The sequence below is a fragment of the Aethalodelphis obliquidens genome, unplaced genomic scaffold (genome assembly GCF_003676395.1).
Source record: "Aethalodelphis obliquidens isolate GAN/ISIS:26980383/991018 unplaced genomic scaffold, ASM367639v1 scaffold12, whole genome shotgun sequence".
NCBI classification, from domain to species: Eukaryota; Metazoa; Chordata; class Mammalia; order Artiodactyla; family Delphinidae; genus Aethalodelphis; species Aethalodelphis obliquidens.
Window position 1 is genome coordinate 19211783 of NW_020837956.1, and position 23821 is coordinate 19235603.

Here is a 23821-nt window from a genome sequence, read left to right on the forward strand (position 1 = left end):
TGGGATGGGTAGTTTTGTGTGCCCAGTAGGTGGTGGACCTTATCGAAGGCACAACAAAGCAGCTTCCGTCTAGGAAGCCTGCATATAAAAGTTAGATTGTATTATGAGCAATGTCTCCCTTCTCGTTCTGCACATACGGAAGGGTTTCCAGGGTGTTTGAATTCCTTGATGAACCCCACCCAACTTCACTTACTCCTGTTCTCTTGATCCTTTGGTAGATCTTTTGCACTTCTCTGTGTCATTTTTTCTGAGTTGCAAGTCTTATATAATGGGGGGTTGGAAGACCCGGGGAACACATAGTTGCCATTAAATATCTAAAGGGTATGAAAAAGAAAGGTCAGATTTGCATTAAATATCCCTGGGGATAAAACCAGGCCCCAAAGGGAGATACTGTCAGGAGACAAATTCTGGTTCAAAATTAGAAGAAAACTTCTAGAAGTTACAGTCCTTTGAAGCTTGGAGTGGGCTTCTTGGGACCGTTCTGTCCCTGACTTGTGGGATGTCCACCGGTGGAATGTTACACTAGAGTTTAAAACATTGGGTGGATAGATGAATTATATCGTCTTTAAAGTATCAGTTATATCATTTTTTTCAATTATGACCTTCTGTGTGTGTTAGTCTCTCACATTCCCATCTTCCTGCAGGAATCTGCCTGCAGAGTTCCCCCTTTCTTGCCCTAGGCAGGCAGGATGAAGCCCACTGCTGAGAGGAGAATGACTGCCCACAATGGGGAGTGAAGGGCGGGCGGGAGGATGGTGAGAGGGGGTACAGACATCCTTGCGTGGAGGAAGATCTCTAAGCAAAGAAAGAACTGGACCTCAAAAAATGGTGGGAAACACATAGATAATCTTCGAAGGTAACCCAAGAAAATGGCAGTGAGGATGTACTAAGGTTGAGACACCTAATGGTTGAGCGCATGGGAGCTGGAGCTAGGCTGCCTGGGCTCAAGTCCTGGCTCTGACACTACCTGTGTGACATTGGGCAAGTTACTCAATCTCTCCGTGCCTCGGTTTCCCCAGTTATAAGATGGAAATGGTACTAGTGATATCTATTATAGTGAGGATTAAATGTAAATATTTAGGACACATGATAAGAGCCCCCCAAGGTGTTAGCTGTTTATTATAGGGTGAGTCTGAGACATTCTCTTAAGGATCAGGTGCAGTTCAGAGTAAGATGGAAGCCTTAGCAAGGGCGAGAGATTTTCTCATTTGAAAGTGAAAAAGAAGAGACTTAGATCAATAAGAGAAAACTAGTAATACCAAGCTGGGGAAAGAAGGGAGGGAGACAAAAGCATTAGTGGAAAATAGAGGCATCTTCAAAACCTAACAGAAGGGAAGGCTACACCCATGTTTCTTGAGCCAAATAATCAGCTTGAAACCAGAGTGAGAGAAAACAGGCCAGGGGAGGATGGAGGAAAGGGGATTCATGATTTCTCGTGGAAGTGTGGTGAGAGGAAAGAAGTGAAGCGACTTAACAGAGGTGCTTTCGAGCTTTCATTTTTGCTGCCAAGTTATTTAAGCACTGGTCTTGGCCAGTGGGTTGGCTGACTTAATCAGATAGTTTCTACTTAAAAGATGGTCTGCGTTTTTGTTTGTGGCCTCATACTCCTCTTTTGAAACACACACACTCGAGATTGAATAAATTCCGGTCAGAAAGTCAAGTGGTAGCAGCTTGGGGGGCCCCGTGGCAGTGGGCGCAGCTCTGGGGTGGGCCCTTGGGGGGGCTCCTTGGCGTGTGTTCTTGTTTTGGAAAAGCACTTCACCTCCTGTGCTAGGAAGGCTTGTGAAGGTGAAAGCGCCTGTTCAGAAACTCTCTCGATGTTCACATGAGCCAGGAAGCGAGGAATCCGATGCATGGGTACAGCGTACATGCCCTGGGCCCTTAGAGGCCAGATGTGGGGACTTGCGAATTGAAGAGCTTGGAAACCAGCTCCAAATCAGGACTGGAAGTATCTGGCAAAGTCGCTGCCCCTTTAGAAATTCTGGGAGGACCGCGGTCAACTCTCTTCTGGGGGCAAGCAGGGCAGGAGTGTCTGGCCTTTCCTGCGGGCATGTCCCCGACTCCACTCCTCCAGGGGGGTCTTTCTCTGCCCATTCATCCTCGGCAGAGAGGACGCCCCTTGTTCTGTCCATGATAAACAGAACAGACCATGGCGCTGGGAGGTCGGGGGTCCCTTCACTTACTAGCCGTCGTGCATGGGCAAGCCACCTTGCCTCTCTAAGTCGACCCCTCCCTGTCCAAATGGGGGTTGTGTGAGGATTCTGTGACAGTACCTGCAAGGTAGCAGGTACCTGCAATACCTGCTTCATAAAATAGAGGTTGCTATTCAAATGGTAGTGTTGTCTTAAACACAGTCTCACCATTATTTAATACATCCAGACATCATTATAGAAACACCAAGCTCCCAGTACAGGGAGATCCCCCCAGTGGATCCAGTGCAGCAGAGTGGGAACCAGCTCCGCACCCGTGACCGTCTGAGGGCGTGGTCCCCTCCAAGGATGCCCTTGACAGACTGCTCAGACAGTTTCTCTTGCCGGTCTGGCTGCTGCTCTGGCTCTAGGCTTTCTGGAAGCCAGCTGAGTGCTCACGGCACCATCTCCAAAGATGCCAGGGATGCTTAGCTGCCCTTAGGGTGGCGATTACCAGGCTGAGCAAACCACCCAAACTTGTAGCCCCTTGGCCCTGAGCCTGGTCTGGCATTAATAGAAAGTAGGGATTGGGATGAGACTTAGAGGTTGGTCGAGAGCCCTCACTCCAGCCCCTGTGCCTCCCCACGGTGCCTGTCCCACCACCTGCTTCTCCAGCTGATGGATGGAACTGTACACCTGGGCCCCATCAGGCTTCCCTTCCCACCGGGTTAAAGTGCTGAGGTTGCCTCCCAAATGGTCTCCTCGAGGAGCTTTCTCCCCTCCACTCCATCCTGCACATGCAGCCAGAGATACTCTCCCCTGACCTGCTTCATACGGGACCAGCCACATTCTGGAATTTTCTTTCACTCTTGCTCTCTTTGCAGTCCGCACTCTGACCTCCCCATTCTGACCTAGCCATTCCCTGAAAAGACGCTCCTCCCCTGAGCCATTCTGCCTTTTATCTGGATTTTCACTGCACACGTACTTCCCTTCCCCATATCCCCTTAAGCAAAGCAAAATCCCTGCTCATCCTTCAAGTCCTAACTCATTTGCTGCTGCTTCTGGGAAGCCGTTCCCATGTCCCTCGCTCCTGTTACAGGTGTCTTCATGCAGGTGTCTCTACAATGTTGCGCCCGCTGGAGGGCAGGGGCCTTCCATCTCCGCATCTCCCCTCCCCAGCACACAGCACTGTAGGGGCTCACAACTTATTTTGAGATTTGCGGTGAATTCAGTGGGGCATGAGCCAGTTGGAGATGGTTCAGGGCGCTGTGGCCCTTCCCGCAAGAATGGGATGTCAGGGTGGCCCTGAGGTCATGTTCCCAGCACAGGTGACATCTTTCAGGCTGTGACATGACACAGCCCAGGCTGGGGGTTTCATACCACCCCCACACAAATACCCCCATGTAGCAGCAGTATCACAGGACATTAATAAAATCAATTATTGGATAAAAATCGCTGGTTTCCAGTGCTTCATTTTGTGCTATTAGCAGGAGAATGCTGTTTCAAAAGGAGATAACAGAGAGAGCGAGCGAAAGGGAGAGATCAATTATCAGATAAGATGCAGTGGTGCCTGAGATGAATGTGTATGTGGGCGAGCGGCCCCCCTTACCTGCCAAATGTGGGCCGAGCGCTTGCACTGCTGTCAGCAGCACCTGCCCTGGGCCTTCCTGTTTAGATGCCCTGAGTGCAGAAGAGCATCCTGGTCAATGACGGGATGGGCGGTGCCCGGGCAGCTTCAGATACTTGCACAGCGAGGAGGGTCAGTAACACATGAATGAACATCTCACCCCCGATGCCAGCCCCAGGGCTCCAGCCCTCGTGGTCCAGGTCGGAGCCTGGTCAATAGGTTCTTCCTGGCACAGGACTCTTTTGGCTTTGATGCACCTGAAAGGTCTGAGCTTCGTTGATACAGACCAGCTCTCGCCTAGCGGGGTCAGCACTAGTACCCACTAGGCAGTGGCTATCAAGGGAAGCATCCACTGTGCTGAGGCCCTGAAGCCCATACCTCCTGCTGGCTGTGTGGAGTCTCTGTTGGCTGCAGAGCTGGGGTGGGCAGAGCAGAGGCGGCAGCCTGGGCTCTGGGCAGGAGCCGTCGCCTCCCTGTGTGAATCCCCTCACCTCCTCTGCACTGGAGGGTCCAGGAGACAGAGCTCTGCTTTGGGCTCTGCCACCAGCCACCCGGGCGACCTCAGGCAAGCCAGTAACCTTTCTGAAGGCTTGTCTTCCCTACTCTGCAGAGGGTCTTGGGGAGGGTGAAACGGTATCGTGAATGCAGAAACCGCCTTACACATTCTAAAGTACTGTCTTCTCTCGTGGTGAGGGTTATTACTTGCTCCCCGTGGATGCTCCTTCAAAATAAGCCCAGATTCCTGGGTTGGAGGAAGAAAGGGACACACAGGCATCCATCTGGTGGGCAGCACACCATTATAGATGGATTGCTTACTTCTCATCGCCGCCTTCCTGTGGCAGAGGAAGGAATGACAGTCACTGTGTACCACCTGCTATGCGCCAGCCACTGTGCCAGCACTTCTCACCAAGTGTCTCAAATTACCCTGGAGAAGTGGCCCCTGGGGTTAGTATTCTAGAATCCAAGTCCCAGCCCTGCAGCGTCCTAATTGTGAGATCTGGAGCCAGCTACCTGGGCTATAGAGCCTGCTTCCTTGTCCGTGCAGTGGGAATACGAACGACCTCCATCTCCTAAAACTGCTCTGAGAACTACACGAGGTAATGAGAGTATAGGTCCTAGCACAGTGCCTGGTATGTGAGCACAGCACTCGTTAAATGGTAGCTGTCATTGTCATCGTCATTCTGTTGTTATTATTATTGCTCATGGTTTTATTAACGTCCTACCTCTGCCCCTATCTTTGAGCTAAACCTCGCCAGCACAAGCCTGGTCTTGGCGGCTGGGCACTGACAGCCAGAGGGGGGGCTGAGAGGACCGGGAGCCGTCCTCACAGACTTCCTGTTCATGTCACACAGATTCCGGAGGCTGACTGGGATGACCTATGGGACCAGTTTGATGAGCGGCGGTATCTGAATGCCAAGAAGTGGCGCGTCGGTGATGACCCCTATAAGCTGTATGCTTTCAACCAGCGGGAGAGCGAGCGGATTGCCAGCAGCCGGGTGGTCCCAGACACTCGCCTTTTCAGGTACTTTTCCCGACCCCTCCCCACAGTCATGTCAGGTCCACAGCAGGCCAGCTTTGTGAAGCGCCCAGTGCCAGGAATCGGGCCAGGGAAACCGTTTGTTGCCAGGTAGACACGAGGGGCTCTGTGATGTTGCAGTTTGCCCCGTCTGTGCTTCTTGCTGCCGTGAGCCGTCCCAAAGCACCCCGTGGAGAGGGAGGAGGTGCCTCCACCTGCACCCTGCCGCCCTCACCCGGGGCTCACCCTAGGCATACCCGCCAGGAAGTCATGGAACACTCAACACCCTACAGCCAGAACCTTTCTCCCCTGGCAGATTCCCATGGCCTGGCCTGGCTTTCACACTGGGGGAGGGCAGGCCTCTGGGCAGTCAGGCTGGTGGTCTCTTCTGTCGCTCGGAGGTCCCCCTGGCTTCTCTTCTCACGTGCCAAAATGTCAGGCCATCAGAGGTCCTACAGCCTGACCTCCTGGCACGTGAGAAGAGAAGCCAGAGGGGCCTCCGCTGTCTGCTTCGGAGCAGCCCTTTCACACAGCCTCTGTCCTGCTATCCCCTTGGTCAGGCCCCCTTCAGATGGGTTGCAGAGATCAGACCTGGGGCAACGTGGAAAGCTTTGTTTCCCAGCAAAAAGAGGCTTTATGAAGGCGCTTCGCCTCTCAAGCCTTCCTAGAGTCAGCCAGCCCTTTGCTTCCTGGGGAGGCCTGAGGAAGCAGGTCAGTCTCACCCAGTGCCTCCCCTCCTGACCTCCAAGCTGGGAGGCCCAGCTGTGCCACAGACCCATGAGGGCGTGTTTCCTGTCTGCTGCGGGAAATTGACTTGGCACCCAGAGTAGCAGACCGGCAAGCTTGGGGTAGAGGGGCTTGAAGGCAACGTCAGATGAGAGACTGTAGGGTTGCTGTTAGCTTCTTAGCTTTCTGTGTCTGTTTGGGCCTCTGGGTACTGAATTGTGGACACTGGGGTTTAGAAGCAGGACAGTAAAAATTCTCATGACAAACGAGGCTGGTCGATCAGGTGGTATGTAAGTTGGCGGTATGGGAAGGCTGGTGGACTCAGTCTTCCCGACTAGGCTGCACAACTCAGAACTTTGACTTATACATTTTATTTCCGTGGAGGGGTTTGACCAGTCCTGGTTAATCACCATCACGCCTAAGAGGAGCCGGAGTCCTGGTTTCCCCCATGAATAAAGCCAGGGGACTGAACTGGATGAGGTCTATGCTTTCTCACTCTGAGAGTCTGTGAACTCAACCCTCCCCTCGAGGTACCCAGGAGATGCTTCCTTAGCAGTGGGGCCTGGAAGTCCCCTTTACCCAGGACACTCCCTGCTGCCTGCCTGAAAGCTTCAAGTCAGAGTCTTGTACTATTCCTATTAAAATTCCCCAGCACTTACCCTGGTCCTTGGACATGATAGAATTTTATTTAAATATTAGATTATTTTATTTCGCGGGGCGGAGAGTATGTATAGGAGAACAGGGAAGAGAGAACAGGCAGAAGGCTGAGAAGCTCCACTGGGTCTCCAGCGTCCAGACGCTGAGGCCCTGTAGAGGGACACAGGGACACCTCCTCGCCAGGAAAGGGGCTGGTGTATCTGGGTGACAGCTGTCGGAACTGCCTCTGAATGCTCCCACCTGCAGGGAGGAGGCGTCGGGGAATTCACTGGGCAGGCAGATTTGCGGGGATACCTGACCAGGACTAAAGTCTGCGTTCACCGTTTTATGATCTGAGAGGCAGAAATGAAAGCATTTTCCAGGGCTGGACATAGTGGTAGTTGTGGGTGAAGAACTCAGCCTGTCCCCAAGGATCTGAGTTCCCCAGGTCCAGTTCCAGGCTCCCTACGTGACCCAGTGTGTTTCTCCTGTGAGGTAAGTGTGATCTTCTGGGATTGCAGCAAGAAGGGAAGAGAAGATTTAGAGCAGACACCCTTTGGAAGACAGCGAGGAAAAGTGTATCAGCCACATGTCTGCCTCGGGACAGTGACCTTGCTCTGTGGGAGCTCGGATTGTGTTACTCAGAGCAGTTCAGATTTATGGATTCTAATCTGAAAGAGCAGGAAGGGGAGACGACAGGGCATTGGGAATGAGGGCAAGCACGTGGGACCAGGCAGCCATGGCACGTGGTCCCGCCTGCTGTGCACAAAACCCTAAGCAAGCCCTGACAGAAGCCGCCCACTGATCAGCTCTCTGAGGCTGAGTTTGGTACGGGACTGACCCTGTGCCTGTATCACCCTCGTGATGGGAGTTCCGGAGACTGCAAAGCCCAATGTTCTCCTCTCAAGTGGGCCCCCACTGAGTGGTGACTTTCTGTCTCCAGGACCTCCCATTTCCAACCCTGACCTCCCAGGGAGTCCGTGTCCTTGAGGTTGAGGTCACCAGCTAAGTCCCTTAATCCTTCTGTGATTCTGGCCTCTCTGCTGTATCCTGTCTTCATCCTCTTCCAGCCCTGGGGCTTGCCGGCCTGGGCCCATTCTCAGGCCCTGGCTGTCCCAGCTCTGACCAGCTGTGGCTGCTGGTGGCCTGCGTCTGCCTGCCCAGGGGTTCTCGGTGGTGACTGACATTGGGGGCTGGGTAACTGCGTGTAAGGGGGGCTGTCCCGTACTTTGGGTGTTTAGCAGCGTCTCTGGCCTCCACCCACGAGACGCCAGTAGCACCTCCCCGAGTTGTGACAACCAAATATGTCTCCAGGCGTCGCCAAATGTTCCCTGGGAGCGAAACTGCAATGAGAACACCTGCCATAACGCCAGCCCTGCTTGTTACCTGAGTTCTCAAGAATGAAACATAAATATGCCTTCTCAGCCCCAGCAAAAGGATGAGGCCATATCTTCCCCCTAAGTCAGAGTCAAGCAGAAGGCAGTACAGCCCAGGGGTTAATGATACAGAGTCTGGGATCAGATCACCCCGTTTCCTGTCTTGCCTGTGCTGCTGACTAGCTGAGCAAACTCATCATTACCTGGCTTCCCTGGTCCACACTTTCCTCTTTTGAAAAGTAGGGATAAAAATAACAATGATACCTATCTAATGCGCTTTTCATAAGGATCAAATAATCTATATGTAAAGTTACTTACATACTCCTTAGCAAGTAGTAAAAAAAAATTTTCATTGTTGTTATTATTGCACGGTAATAATATGGGCAGGTTGGCACTGCAGGGCCAGGAATGGAAGGGAAGTGTCGGGGCGGGGGCGTCTCCTGAGAAAACTGAAGATACTCAGGCAAGAGAGGCAACCAAACGCCGAGTGTCAGGAAGGAGCATTAGGGAGATCACTTCAGTTGTCAGGAGGGGTGGGGGTGAGGGAGGAACAGAGGAGGGCCTCAAGGGTGAGTTCAAAGCTGGAGAAATGGGCGTGGAGTGTTGGTCACGAGTGGGGGTCCCAGCAGTTCTCAATCCAGGCATCTCATAAGAACCACTTGGGAACTTATGAAAGGCTGATACCCAGCCTCCAACCAGCTGAAGTGTCTCTTTTCTGAGTTCCCCAAGTGATTCTAGGAAGCAGCCAGGGTTGAGAAACGCCGTTCCAGGTACGTGTTTCTCAAACTTAAATCACCTGAGGTTCTCGTCAAACTGATCCAGCAGGTCTGGGGTGGGGCCTGAGAGTCTGCATTCCTATCAAGCCCCCAGGTTCTGCCGATGGACGGTCCATTGATCACACTTCGAATAGCAAAGGCTTAGAACGATGGTTCTCAAAGTGTGGTTTCCCAGACCAGGAGACGAACAACACCGGCATCACCTGGAGACTTAGAACTGCAGTTTCTAAGCTTCCCCCCGGAACTGCTGAGTGAGGCACTCTGGGGTGGAGCCTGGCGATCTGTCTCAACAAGCACCACCAGTGATTTTGATGCCTGCTCAAATTTGCAAACCACAGAGCATCAGCTGGCACTGCGGCTTCCTTTTGTGGGTCAGATGAAGTCCATGGGTGGGTTGGTCCAGCTGAAAGGCCCAGGGTTTGAGTACAAAGTAGGCCCTGGTATAAAGATGCCTTCCTGCCTACAGGCTGCAGCCCTGTCCCTCTGTCCAGGTGATGGGGCTCTGTCTCAGGCCCTGTAGAGACCTCTGGCTTCTCTGCCCCTTCCTCTTCTCAGTTTCTTCAACCACAGGGTGTATATGCTGCCATCCTCTTGGCAATTGGCATCACCTTTACCAAGAAGCTCCTACTGTGGCCATTGGCCCACTCTGGACTCCTGGTTCCTTTGTGGGACCCGACCCCATGGACACGGCTTCCCTCTCCCTGTCCATGTTCCCATCATGCCTTGCAGCTAAGGTTCTACTAGTTATGACACCAGTTGCCCTCTAGGGGGGGAGAAATCTTTGATGTGTGATAGGAATTCAATAAATGTTAGTTGAGCAAATGAAAGGGAGAGTAAGCCTGGAAAGACAACTGATAACTCTTTTCCTATCTGCCTGATGGGTAAATAGGACAAGAGGAGCTAGAGGAAGCCCCCTTCTCCGTATCCTCCCATCCTCATGGGCTTCAGATAAGGGACCAGGAGAAGAACCTCTGTTAAAGGAAAAAGGCCTTTTTCCCTTAAAGAGTTCTCATTACTGAGAAGAGAAGAGTGAAGAAACAGCATGTGAGCGGGGTCTGAGCTTATTAAATTTGCTTCAGATTTTCCTACCACAGTAATTGCATTGTGATTTATAGGATGCGTTTGAGCAACGCCTGAAACAGAGCTGTTAGCTGAGCATCAGAGCAGGCACTGCTGAGAGAGCGCGCACTGGGCAGAATGGCTTAGGAATCCAAAGGTACCCAGGTGGAGTGAGGAGGGGAGAAAGGAGGAAGGCTGCGGAGGTTTTCACCAACCACCCACTGTGCAGATTGAAAAGCGAGTGCGTTGGTGGCGTGGAACGCCAACAAACAGGTCATGGCGGGGTGTCACGTGATAGAAGAAGCCCCAGAGGGGCCAGGGGCTTGATCCCCTGTGTGAAATGGGATAGAGTCACCATCTTTCTCTTGGCCCTTTACCCCGTGGAGTCTACGGTATTTTGTGGGAGGCAGCAAGGTTTACCTGGAGCCTGGGATGACTGAAGTGAGGAGTAGCAGATAAGACTGGGGGGCAGGCTTTGAACTCTCCATTCCAGGGTTTATGGGGGCCGTGGGGCCCACGGGGTCAGCAGTGAGGAGAGCTTAGAAATGAGTTCCTACAGTTTCCAGTGGGTCTACTCATTCACCCTTCAGGGTCAACAGCCTTCCCCTGCCCGCCCTGCCCCTTATGTAACATTTGACATTTTCACCATCTTGAGATGGAAACCTGCTGTCTTGGGGCTTCAGACATGTCTTTGCTACAGCTTGGTCTCCCCACCCCTGATTCAGGCCCAGTGAGAGCAGTGGGGACAAGGTGACCAGCAATGGCCTTCTGCCCATCCCTGCCCTGTCTCGGCTTGTTTTCTCATCTGTAGTTGGACTAGATAACCTCAAAGCTTTCGCATTCCCTGAATGCCACACAATTGTAGACGGGTTCATTCTTCCGTGGTTGGCCTTCTCTTCCTGATATAAACATACGCTCCGCTCTCCCAGCCGCCTCGGCCTCGTGTGAATACAACACGGGGTGCTTCAGGGGCTTCCCTGGTGGCGCAGTGGTTGAGAGTCCGCCTGCTGATGCAGGGGACACGGGTTCGTGCCCCGGTCCGGAAAGATCCCACATGCCGCGGAGCGGCTGGGCCCATGAGCCGTAGCCGCTGAGCCTGCACATCCGGAGCCTGTGCTCCGCAACGGGAGAGGACTCAACAGTGAGAGGCCCGCGAACCGCAAAAAAAAAAAGACTCTGTCAACACGGGGTGCTTCATTGGGGCATCCTAGTCCCGCATTTTCCCCCTAAGGCCCATTGTTCTGTTAACTCGGATGAGAGCCTTCATTTCCAGGGCACTACCTAAGTCCTGTGGGGCCGCAAGGATGAGTGGATGTGGCTGCCTGTGTTGGGGGCTGGAGGTGGGGTATCATAAATATTTCAGTGAGGAAGAGACAGCGTCTAGCTGGGGTGAGGCTGAGCACATTTCCCAGGGGGGTTCTGCTGTTTCTCAAGCATTGTCTGGTCCAACAAACAGTCCTCATTTTCCAGTCCTGCCGCCCCCACCCGTCACCACATTCTGGTGACAACAGCTGGATTTGCTATCATCCAAGTAGCACATAAAACGTCTGGCAGACAGGAAGCCATGAAGTGGAGGCACACCCCGCGTGAAGGGGGGAAATATTTTGATGAGGCACATGTATATTTTCGCTGTTGCCTAGCAATGCTTATTATGGGTTCGCTTTGATTGCAGGGGAGCAGGTGGCAGGGTGGATGCGCCCGTGAGCTGTGAGCTGAGAGGAGTGAGAGCTGGGAAGCCTCATTAGGTCACCTCCCCCGGCCATGCTGGGTTTGACCGTTCCCCTCGGCGGCATATCCTCCTGGGCTCTGTCCAGTGCGGTGCTAAATCATTCCAACAGTGGGATGCCCATCGCTTGCCTGGAGGGAAAATTCCACACTTCGATACATCTCACCGGGAAGACGTTTTTCCTTTGCTTCTTTTCATCCTGAGAAACGAAGGGGCCGTGGCCCAGTCTAGGATTGCATTTATCCTTCCTTGAATTTACTCAGTTGGAGTGGCTGCCGAAGATCATCATCGTTTCTATCCTTGTCCTCGTCACTTAGCAGTAATAGGATCCAGATCTTTGTGGCTGGAACGGCTAAGCGTAACAAATGTTCATATTCCCTCAGAGTCAAGGCAGCTCCACTAGCTCAGCATAGACTTGGTGATTCCAGATCAAGGTGGAGGGGAGGGGAGGGGAAACCCATCGCAGACAGTTAGCTTTGCAAACAAGCTCTTCCATCTGCTGCGTTCCGGTCTCTGTGCGCCATTTTTCAATACAGGAGTTTGCAAGCCCGTTGACAGTGGTTCTGAGAGTGCTTCACTCCAGAGCATCTGAGAGTTTCAGGGAGCTTTGGAAGGGAATAGCGGGAAGAGTTTCCCAACAGCCTGGAATCTCTCAGCAGGAGAACTGTGTCTGCTGCCCTGGGTACCCCTGATTGCAGGACCACTTACAGGCCCCGGGAAGGGGTTCTCTCCAGGGTGCGGAGGAAGAAAGACCACAAAGGCTGAGAGAGCAGGGCGTCTCTGGGCCAGGATTCCTTCCACTCAGGTCCCCTGTTCCTTGTGTGCTGCCCCTGCAGGTCCCTCCCTCAACCCCCGGCCTGCGCTATGAGATTCGGACAGATTTCCCAAAAGGGCAACTCTTCAGCCTTTGAAAGGGGGCCAGTCAAGAAAAGCTACTGATGAGAACTCATCTGGACAAACCGCCTTAGCTAATGTTTTCTCACACCTTGTTTCCTAGTTAATTCCCACCAACTTGACTTCCCACCACTGTGCATCTCACTCATTCACTCATTTCCCCATTCATCCACTCAGCACATTTACTGAACACTAACCGCATGCCGAGCTCCGTGCTAGGAACTGGTCTCCGCTCCCAGGAGCTCATGGTCTAGTGGGAGAAGTGCACAGCAACGGGTTCCTGATGCTCAAATGTGGATTGCCCTGAAGCCATGTCCTTATTTCTGGAGTTAAGGCACAGCCTTCCCGCCCTTGATTTCCAAGCGCCCATTTCCTGCCCTGTCTCTGGTTGGGTGTAGCTATTTCTGTCTTGACCATGGAACAGAACACAGGAGTTAGGAGCTTTCCCGTAGGAAAAAGACAAAATAGCATTAGGCTGGCATAAGGAGGAGAAGGAGTTTACACGTGAATGGGAAGCAGAGGTTTTTTGAAGGAGGCAGCATCTGGACCGCAAGAACTAGGGGAGACAGGTAGGATTTTTGCAGGTGGGAGGCATTCCAAGTTGAGGGAACAGTGTACCAAAGGCAAGGAGATGGAAGAGCCACAGTGTTTTGTGGGAGTCAGTCCAGTTTCCTTGGAGGGTGGGATGATGGAGGGGATGAGTGGGGGAGGATGATTCTGGAAGGGATACTTCGGGTCATATTGGGGCAAAGCCTTGGATTTGGGGCGAGGACCTTACACTTAATTCAGTAAACACTGGAATGCTTTCACTTTCACACTTGACCTGGCCCCTCATCAGAGCAACCCTGAGAGATGCCCTAGACAGCACATCTTGGGGTAGCACCATATTTTGGGAGCTCCTGCCTGGGGGAGGGGACCAAGCCCAGCCTGAACCTGGAGCCGGCCCAAGGCGGTGGGGCGTAATGTGGGATCTTGGCTCTGAGTTTCTGGCATCCTCAGGGTGGGAGTGTTGTGTCTTACACCTGGGAGTTTACTCAGAGGTGAGGTGGGAGAGATGAGAAACCAGAACTGGTCCGGCAGGAAAAGGAGCTGGTAGGGACCTGGAAAAGGGGGTTTGTTCTTGACCCCCAAACTAACTGCTGGGCTTCAGGATTGAGTACCAGTACTGGCTGTGGAGATTTGGGCAGAACAGCAAGACTAGCAGATTAACCACATACCTAGGTATGGAAATGCAGGCTCAGATAGGTTAAGGGACTTGTCCAAGGTCGCACAGCTAGTCAATGCTTGGGTAAAACTCAAAATCAAGCTTTTAGATTCTAGGTGAGCGTGTGCGTGTGCGTGTGCGTGTGTGTGTGTGTGTGTGTGTGTACACATATACATATAATTCTGTCACAAACGTAAAACCCCTATTATGGCCAGGTTCACTGAGTGAGTTGAGTGAGTGAGTGAGTGAGTGTGTGTGTGTGTGTGTGTGTGTGTTTGACTTGTAGGAACAAGCAGAAGAGATGATGCGTGAGGATTCTGGGCTTCAGATAAGATAGTTTGATATTTTTATTTTAGTTTTGCTTAGAGACACAGAAATAACATATTTCAGTTGGTTAATGGAGTCAGTAGTTTCTTCTGGTGTTCTGTCACTGAGGCCAAATTCTAATGGGCAGGTACCCCACGAAGAACGCTGTGTGGCTTTGAAAGGTACTAAATGGCCTTGTTTCTGGGGGCAGATTTCCCTTCCTCCTCCTTGGGTTTGTCCCCTTTATTACATGGTGCCTGAGGAAAGAGGCAATGGAAAGAGATGTAGAAAGAGATGGAGAGGTATATTCAGTGCCCAGAATAGGAAACTGGTTTGGAATTAATATTTGCCATAAAAAAAAAACAGCCCCCAATACTTATTACTTATACATATTGCATAATTAGGCTATTAGGGACATATCAGTAAATGAGCAGTCCTGGCGCTTGCTCTCATGGAACTGAGATTCCCCAAGTGAGCAAATCCCCCACTGGATGACTGGGAACTACCTTAGTGCCCCTACAGGCCACCAGTCCCTCCTCACCTGTGGGTCACTCCCCATGGGAACAATGTTCCCTTACTCTGGCCTTGAAACTAAGTCCTGGTGCCCAGGGCCAGTAACACCAAGGGGAAGGTGGTATCATTTCTCTCTCCTCTAAATTATCTTTTTCTTAAAAATTTGGTTTGGGGTGTGTACTTTTAAAGGTCAGAAGCAGAAGGCTGAGGGGACATCGGATTTGCGCTCTGTGTTCTGGGCTGTTCTCTCTAGCACTATGAGGGGCACCAGGATGGTTGGAGTTCTAAGAAGGGGACAAGGCACTGATGAGTTTGCTACCTATTTCATTACAGTCCTTGCCTATTTCATGGGCTGTATTTTGAATCCTTCCAGTTCTGTGGCTTTTGAAATATTCCTGCAACACCAAAATATACCCACGGATGAGGATCTCTCTTCGTCTTAAGTAAACTTTCTATCAAAGTATCACAGACATATAGGAAAGTTCACACTTTGTACATGTACAGCTTGATGAACTTTTCCTAAGAGAAGTTACCCACGTTCCTATATCAAGCACCTCGGTCAGGGACAAGACCCTCAGTTTGCCAGAAGCCACCTTTGTTCCCCACTCTGCTCCCCACCATAAGTAACACTGTCTAGACTTCAAATGCCATAGACTAGCATTGCTTGTTCTTGAGCTGTTTATAAAGAGTGTGTACTTTGTGTGTCTGCCTTCCCTCAAAGGTATGTGTATGTTTAATCCACTTGGAGTTTATTTTGGTATAGGGTGTTAGGGAGTGTTCTAATTTCATTCTTTTACATGTAGCTGTCCAGGTTTTCCAGCACCACTTATTGAAGAGGCTGTCTTTTCTCCATTAGAGGGAAACATAGGAAAAACACTCTTTGACATAAACCACAGCAAGATCTTTTTTGACCCACCTCCTAGAGTAATGGAAATAAAAACGAAAATAAACCAATGGGACTTAATTAAACTTAAAAGCTTTTGCACAGCAAAGGAAACCACAAACAAGACGAAAAGACAACCCTCAGAATGGGAGAAAATATTTGCAAATGAAACGACAGACAAAGGATTAATCTCCAAAATATACAAACAGCTCATGGAGCTCAATAGCAAAAAAACCAAACAGTCCAGTTAAAAAATGGGTGGAAGACCTAAATAGCCATTTCACCAAGGAGGACATACAGATGGCCAAGAGGCACATGAAAAGATGCTCAGCATCACTAATTATTAGAGAAATGCGAATCAAAACTACAGTGAGGTATCACTCACGCTGGTCAGAATGGCCATTATTAAAAATCTAGAAACAATAAATGCTGGGAAGGGTGTGGTGAAAGGGAACCCTCCTGCACTGTTGGTAGGAATGTAAATTGATACAACCACTATGAAAAACAGTATGGAGCTTCCTTAAAAAACTAAAAATAGACCTACCATACGACCCAGCAATCCCACTACTGGGCATATACCCTGAGAAAACCGTAATTCAAAAAGAGTCATGTACTGCAATGTTCATTGCAGCTCTATTTACAATAGCCAGGACATGGAAGCAACCTAAGTGTCCATCGACAGATGAATGGATAAAGAAGATGTGGCACATATATACAATGGAATATTACTCAGCCATAAAAAGAAATGAAATTGAGTTATTTGTAGTGAGGTGGATGGACCTAGAGTCTGTCATACAGAGTGAAATAAGTCAGAAAGAAAAAAAATACCATATGCTAACGTGTATATATGGAATCTTAAGGAAAAAAAAAAAAGGTACTGATGAACCTAGTTGTGGGGCAGGAATAAAGAGGTAGACATAGAGGGGCTTCCCTGGTGGCGCAGTGGTTGAGAATCTGCCTGCTAATGCAGGGGACACGGGTTCGAGCCCTGGTCTGGGAGGATCCCACATGCCGCGGAGCGACTGGGCCTGTGAGCCACAACTACTGAGCCTGCACCTCTGGAGCCTGTGCTCCACAACAAGAGAGGCCGCGATAATGAGAGGCCCGTGCACAGTGATGAAGAGTGGCCCCCGCTTGCCACAACTGAAGAAAGCCCTCGCACAGAAACGAAGACCCAACACAGCAAAAATAAATAAATAAAATTAATAAACTCCTACCCCCAACGTTTAAAAAAAAAAAAAACGAGGTAGACATAGAGAATAGACTTGAGGACTTGGGGTGGAAGGGGAAAGCTGGGGCAAAGTGAGAGTAGCATCGACATACATACACTACTGAATGTAAAATAGTTGGTTGGTAGGAAGCAGCAGCATAACACAGGGAGATCAGCTCGGTGCTTTACGATGACCTAGAGGGGTGCGATAGGGAGGATGGGAGGGAGGCTCAAGACGGAGGGGATATGGGGACATGTGTATCCATATGGCTGGTTCGCTTTGTTGTGCAACAGAAACTAACAGTATTGTGAAGCAATTATACTCCAATAAAAATCTATTAAAAAAAAGATAAGTGTGTGAAATCCAGCCACATTTTGCAAGACAGTTTGTTCATTCTCATTGCTGTATAGTATTCCTTTGGAGGAATATATTACAATTTATATATCTGTTCCACTTCTAATGCTCATTTGGGGTTTTTCCAGTGTGAGTTTCTTCTGAATAGAGCTCCTATGAGTAACCTTGTATTTGTCTTCTGGCGAACAGGCGTATGCGTTTCTATAGGGTGTATCCCTGGCAGCTTTTTTTGTTGTTGTTGTTGTTGTTGTTGTTGCGGTACGCGGGCCTCTCACTGTTGTGGCCTCTCCCGTTGCGGAGCACAGGCTCCGGACGCGCAGGCTCAGCGGCCATGGCTCACGGGCCCAGCCGCTCCGCGGCATGTGGGATCCTCCCGGATCGGGGCACGAACCCGTGTCCCCTGCATCGGCAGGCGGACTCCCAACCACTGCGCCACCAGGGAAGCCCACCCCTGGCAGCTTTTTAAGATTTTGTCAAACATCTAAGGAAGCGGTTAGACTGTTCCACCCCCACTAGCAGGGTGAGAGTTCCGGTGGCTCCATGTCTTTGTTGGCCGTCACTTGCTGTAATCAGTCTCTTTCATTTTAGCCTTTCTAGAGGCTGAGTAGGGGTGTCTCATCGTGGTTTACATCTGCCTTTCTCCACGAATCAGTGAAGTGGAACGCCTTTTCCTAGGTGTATCGGCCACTTGAATCCTTGATCAAGAGTCTTGCCCCTTCCCTGTTCATCTTTCTGTGCTCTTTGCCCAAGAACCAAGCATGAAGCCTGGCTTTGAGTCTGTCCTCAATTATCTCCTCCTCTTCTGATTAGTTTCTGGCATTTTGTCCCACATCTTGGCAGCATGATAAAATGAGAGGGGAAGAGCTGAATGGAGCATGAGAAGATCTGGGTCCTAAGATGCTCCCCAGCTCTTCCGCTCTCTGGGTGACATTTCTTCACCTTTGAGAAGAGAGAAGTAGCTCAGAGATTGTTATTAAGGTCACTTCTAGCTCTGCTGCTGGTGGAAAATACTCTGCCAGTAAGAATGTGCAGGAAGTGACTTAGGGACTGACTCAGATTGGAGTCTATTTCCAGACGCAGGGTTCCTTCTAGCTCAGCAGCAATGGCCCGCCCCCAAGACCCCGGTTTAATCGTTCTGCTCACGCACTCCCCTTCCCGACAGGACTCGAGGGCCCCGCAGAACCAGTGGAGCTGTCCTTTTTTATTGCTGCCACGGCCGTTTCCTTGTATGGTTCCCCTGCCCCCTCATGCCTTCCCCTCAGTGGAGGTCACCAGACTCCCTCCCAGCTGGAGATCCAAATGTAAGCTGATGTGACACAATCTTTGCACTTATCTGAAGGTCTCAGGATCTATTAAACACGACGACAACAAAACCATCTACCCCTGGAATTGACACGTGGGTGGCAGCTTGGCTGCAAACTGGTGACCTGCCCACGTTTTTCAGTCTAGTACAGGGAGTTGGGACATACGGACTTTTCCCTTTAAAGCCCAGGATGCTGTCGTGTTCAGTTACCATTATCCCCCAACCCCTAGTGCACTTGGCGTGGTGTGACGCCCCTAATGCCAGAGAGAAACAGGGCTGGTAGGCCTGGCTTGACGAGGCCCAAGGAGTCTCAAGGCACCTTTGGCAATTCCTTAGTGAAAGGCTGAACCTTGTGGTAAGTGCCTAGAATGAGAATAATCACACCTTATATTGACGGGAGACTTTCCAAAGCACTCTCACATCCCTTACCCGTGATGTCCTCAGTAGCCCTATGGGTGAAGGGGCCATTGTCATTTCACAGCAGAGGAAACAGAGGCCCAGGCAAGGCAGCTGGTTGGCTAAGTGGCAGAGTAGGTCTTCTCGCCATGTGAGCCCCGAGAGAAGTCATCTCTGCCACTTACCAGCTGGTTCTCAGGCAAATTACTCAACCCCCGAGCCTCAGTTTGCTCATCTTTAAAATGGGAATAATAACGGTACCCAGGATTGCTGTGAGGGTGAGCAGATCCCTAATCCATGCTGAGCCCAGTCTTCAACCCCTAGTAAGCGCTCGGTGACTGTTTGTTAGCTGTGGTCGTGAGCAGTCCAGCAGTAGCACTCAGGCCCTGGGGCCTTTTCACCGCTCTGCAGCTGTGGGTAAAAGCAGGTCCAAGAGGCGGGCAGGGAGGGTGACCCAAACCAGGACAAAGGGGTGATGTGAGTAAGTTTGGAGAGGTCCTGGCCTGGTGCCTCGTCCCACACCTCTGAGTTGGCGTGCGCTCCAAGAGCAAGGCGGGCAGGGGTGGAAGTTGTGCAGAGAGCATCCTGCCTCATCCTTGGCTCTCAGCACCGAACACTTCACGTGCCTGAATGTCAGACTTACTTTGGAAACTAGAACACAAAATAAGCCATGAGGCAACTGCAATGCCGCGTCTGGTGAAATTTGCATTTTTCAGATACCGGGGATAGATGCCAAGGCCAGCAGAGGGAGTGATTTAAGGGCTGGGGTCCAGGAAGTACAAAATGTGTTTGACAAGAGATGAAAAGAGCAGAGAGGAGATGACAGCTGTGGGTGGGAGAAGCTGTGGGAAGGAAGCTGCCCGTGCAGCTGTGGTGACAGACAGTGGGATGCAGCGACGTGAGCCCCGGGGACCAAGGACAGCGGGAAAACTCACTGAGGAATGTGTGACGTGACAGAAGAAGGGCTCTGCTGGGGGACCCGGGGAGTCACGTGGCAGCCGGGCTTCCATCTGGACTGACAAGTGGCACGATCAGCAAAGGCCCCTTGTGGGGTCCTTAGTGTCCTGGATGTAGGAAGAGGAGCCACTTACATTGGACTGAAGCATATCGTATCTGACAGCTCTCACGTCTGCCCTCACCTCACCCTCCCAGTGACCTTGCAGCCAGACCACGCATCGTTATCTCTGTCCCCTGTTTTCCTACTTCTCCCTGTCACTCCTTGATACATCATATGGACACATCATTTTTTCCTTACTCCAGGCCGTGCCGAGCCTGCCTGTCGAGACATCAAGTACCCAGTCTGCTCTCATATCTCCATCCCAGGGCAAGCCCACTCTTCACCCTGTGACCCAAACCAGACCCTCGGCGTCCCCTCCTCTCTCACCCTCACTTTGTTGGGTCTGCCTCCTACATAGCTCCTGGTCCCTGCCCTTGCTCCCTGCTGACAGCTCTCCCCTCTGCCTGGGTGACCGCAGCAGCCCTCAGCCGCCCTCCCACTGGGCTCTGGCCCGCCACCGGTCCACCCTCCACACCTCCTCCATGGAGAGCATCCCAAATGCCGATGCATCGCTCCCCATCCAAACCCTGCAGAGCTGCCAGCCCACCCCAGCCGAGCCCAGGCTTGCAGCTGCCTGACTGCACAAGGGTTCATTCATGCCTTCTCATCTTCGCTGCTCTCTCCCCTTTCAGGAATGCGGGTTGGTTGGGTCCCCACTCCAGGAAGACATTTTGCCCCCTCAGGCTAAGTAGGGCAGCGCCTCCTACTCGCTCACCTCTGAGCAGCACCCGTTACCCCGAGTTTCAAGCTCTCCCTCTCCCCTCCTAGAGCGACAGGGGCAGGGATGCTGACTTACATTTGCACCTCCCTCCAGAGCTCCACACAGTGCCTGGCACTCAGACACTGCATCAGTATCAGCAGATGACTGATGGATTCAAAGAGCACCCCACTGGATTCATTCTCAGACAGTCTACTGAAAACATCAGGGTTTGCAAGTGCAGGCGTGGGAATGAATCCTCAGAACAGAGGGAGAAAAATCACGGGAAATTTAAAACGACCTTCACTCAACAAAGAATTCTCTGTGTTACCACATAAAATCAGCCAGCATTTATTGATCAAACTAGTCCCCTGACACGTGGTAGGCACCTTACATATGTTCTCTCAGTTAAGCCTCATGAGAACTTTGCTGTGATCCTGGGTTTAGAAGTGAGGAGTGACTGCAGTCGGTTGAGTAACTGGCCCACGGGAACATTAAGCAGGAGAAACATGGCCGCTGCCCACGGAGAAGATAGCACAGCCATGCAGGAGGGGCAGGGAGTCCAGGGAGCCCATGAGAAGTGCAATGGAGGGGCTGACCTGGGCTAAGCATTGCACAAAAGTTACACTGAGGCAGCCCTGGAAAGGACGGTGGCTGGATGGGGAGGTGTGTGGAGGTCGTGGCTCAGGCATGGCCAAGGAGGCGTGGACTGGTTAGCAGGGCTAGAAGGTTCAGGCAAGAGAACCGTGGGGCAGAGCTGAAGGGTTAACATGATGGTAGGGGACTTGGAATGTGGCCAAGGTTTAGCTTAGGTAACTACGGAACGTAGGGAGAGTTACGTGTGTGAAACAGGGTGTTAGGAAGATTAATGTGGAAGGTGGGGGGAGGAATGAGATGAGGAGTAGTCAGAAGGCCATTGTAGTCCCACAGATCAAGGGGGTGGGCCAGGCTTGGGCAGATGGAAGTGAGAGTAAAAAGAGGGGATGGAGACAGAATTTGGTACAGGACTGACTCGGGGATGGGCCGACAGTCTAGAAGGGTACAGGCGGGCATGGGAGGTCTTCCACAGGGGCCCACCGTTATGAGTCCCCTAGAGCAGGAGAGACATTGGATGCTTGGCCCTCAACCAGACCATTCTGGCGCTCAGTGTGCTGGCTCTGACCACATGCCTGGAGTCACTAGGCTACAGGTCTTATCTCAGCTGCTTCAGTTTGAGGAACATTTCCCCCTTCAGGTAAAGGAAGGGAATGACTCTTCTCTGATCCTTTAGCTGCAAAGTCTGAGAAGTATCAGGACCCAGTTCAGGGAAGATCAAGGGGAGACATCCTTCCTTAGCAGGCGAGGGACACCCAGACTTGTGATTTTCCATCTTTCCAGAACCTTCCAGCGTGCAGACTTCAAGAGCAAAAACAGAGAGAAAGGTCAACATGAAACAGAGTTTTGCAAACGAGTGTGTTGGCTGACCATCAAGGGTCATTCTAGTGGAGTGTGAGAGCTGAGTTGGGAACCAGACCGTCTGGTGTGACATCGAGACCCTGCTGCTTAGTGACTGTGACCTCACGGTCGTCTCCACGACGAGCGAGGAGGTCTCAGCGCACCTACCTCAGGGAATGATTGTGCAGATTTATAGCTCTTGGAAGAATACCTGAGACGTAGGGTTCAATAAATGTTATCTATTATCACTATCGTGTAATGTGATTCAAGCAGGACTAAAATAAGACTTGGAGGAGCCCTAGTCTCAGACGCTGAGGAATCTTTTTCAGGAAACATTTCAAAAATAAGCCTTGGCCCACCTCCACACTTCCTGGTCCTGGCTAGACTCTGCATTTGCCTTTTGAGAACATTCTCCCCTGCACACACACATGCACACACACGGGCACACATACGGGCACACAGCTGCCATCAGGTTAGTGCTTGGTACCAACTAACCCAGGTCCTGGCAGCATCCCAAGAGAAGCCTCTTTGCAGCTTCCTGAGAGCAGCTGATCTTTCTGGAGAAAAGGCGCTGCTACTTCCCTGTGGTTTCCACCAAACCTCAGTGTTCCACCCACTTCAAAGGGGCTGAGTTGTCTGGAAAAACACAGTGGTGCAGAACGGAGCCATGGTCATTTCTAGGAGGTCTAAATGTGGCCAGAGACGTCTGCGTTCGCCAGGTTAGGTGTGCGTTCCGAGCCCAGATTGCATGTGACAGCTTGGACAACAGAAGTGCGTGAGGAGATACACTGGGGCTAGAGACTGGAAAAATCATACCACGTCATAGCATCAGCAGCACCAAGAACAGAGCTGGAGCTGCTGCTTCCAGAGCAAAGCGTGGAGATGTCTTGTCTTCTGCGTTTAGTATCCGTGCTGTCTGTGGAGGGTGGACATAGGTGCATCATAATTTAGTGGGACAAACCCTTGAACTGTACTTTCAGATGCCATTTGGTGAATTAGTGCAGATCTGATCTGTGGAGTTGGGGAAAAGGGGAGATAATGAGGGAGATTTTCTTAAAGTTTAATTTTATGATTTATAACGCTTTTAATGATTCTGAGGTTGTGGCCTCTTTGATTGTTTAAACACCCTTTCTTTTATGAAATAACAATGATGCTAGATGATGAGAGTTTTAAAATATAATTTTGCTGCAAAAGAAAATGTTGCAAACCTCGTAATCTTCTCTATATTTTTTTAAAATTTTATTTTACTCATATGAAAGAACCCAATATCTAGAAACTATTGTCTGACACTAATGTTGAAATTTTAAATTAGATTATATATAAGCTAGGTTCAGTAATGACCTAGGACAACGATGTCTAATAGAAATAGATGTAAGCCATGTATGTAATTTAAATTTTTCTAATAGTCACATTTTAAAAAGTAAAATTTTTTTAAAGACTTTTTTTTATGTGGACCATTTTTTAAAGTCTTTACTGAATTTGTTACAATATTGCTTCTGTTTTTATGGTTTTTTGACCACGAGGCATGTGGGATACTAGCTCCCCAACCAGGGATTGAACCCATACCCCCTGCATTGGAAGGCGAAGTCTTAACCACTGGATCTCCAGGGAAGTTCTTAAAAATTAAAATTTTTAAAGTGAAATCAGTTTTAATAATATGTATTATTTAACCCAGTACACCCAAAATTATCATTTTGGCATAAAATAAGGTGAAAAAATTACTGATGAGGTAGCTTGCGTTTTTTATCAGTCTGAAGTCTTGTGTGTATTTCACACTTCCAGCATATCTCTATTCTGATACATCGCAAATGCTCAGTAGCCACAGGTGGCTCGTGGCTACCATATGGGCCAGCACAGGTCTGGAAGAAAAGGGCATCTGAGTCATAGTCTGGCAGTCCTATCAGCTAGGATTCGGTCTATCCCCTCCCACGTGAGGGAGCATTGTTCATCACTGGGACTTCAGTGAACAAGGGGAACATCCCAGCTTTTTAAACATAG

At 50.6% G+C, this 23821-nt stretch overlaps 1 protein-coding gene across 1 annotated transcript in view; it reads left to right on the forward strand.

Moving 5' to 3' along the window:
- The window catches only part of GALNT14 (polypeptide N-acetylgalactosaminyltransferase 14), a 223392-nt gene that overhangs the window by 127686 nt on the left and 71885 nt on the right, over positions 1-23821 (forward strand). Inside the window, exon 2 of the mRNA XM_027113916.1 lies at positions 5109-5252. Within this exon, the coding sequence (XP_026969717.1) occupies positions 5109-5252 (144 nt within the window). The remainder of the gene's footprint in view (positions 1-5108; positions 5253-23821) is intronic.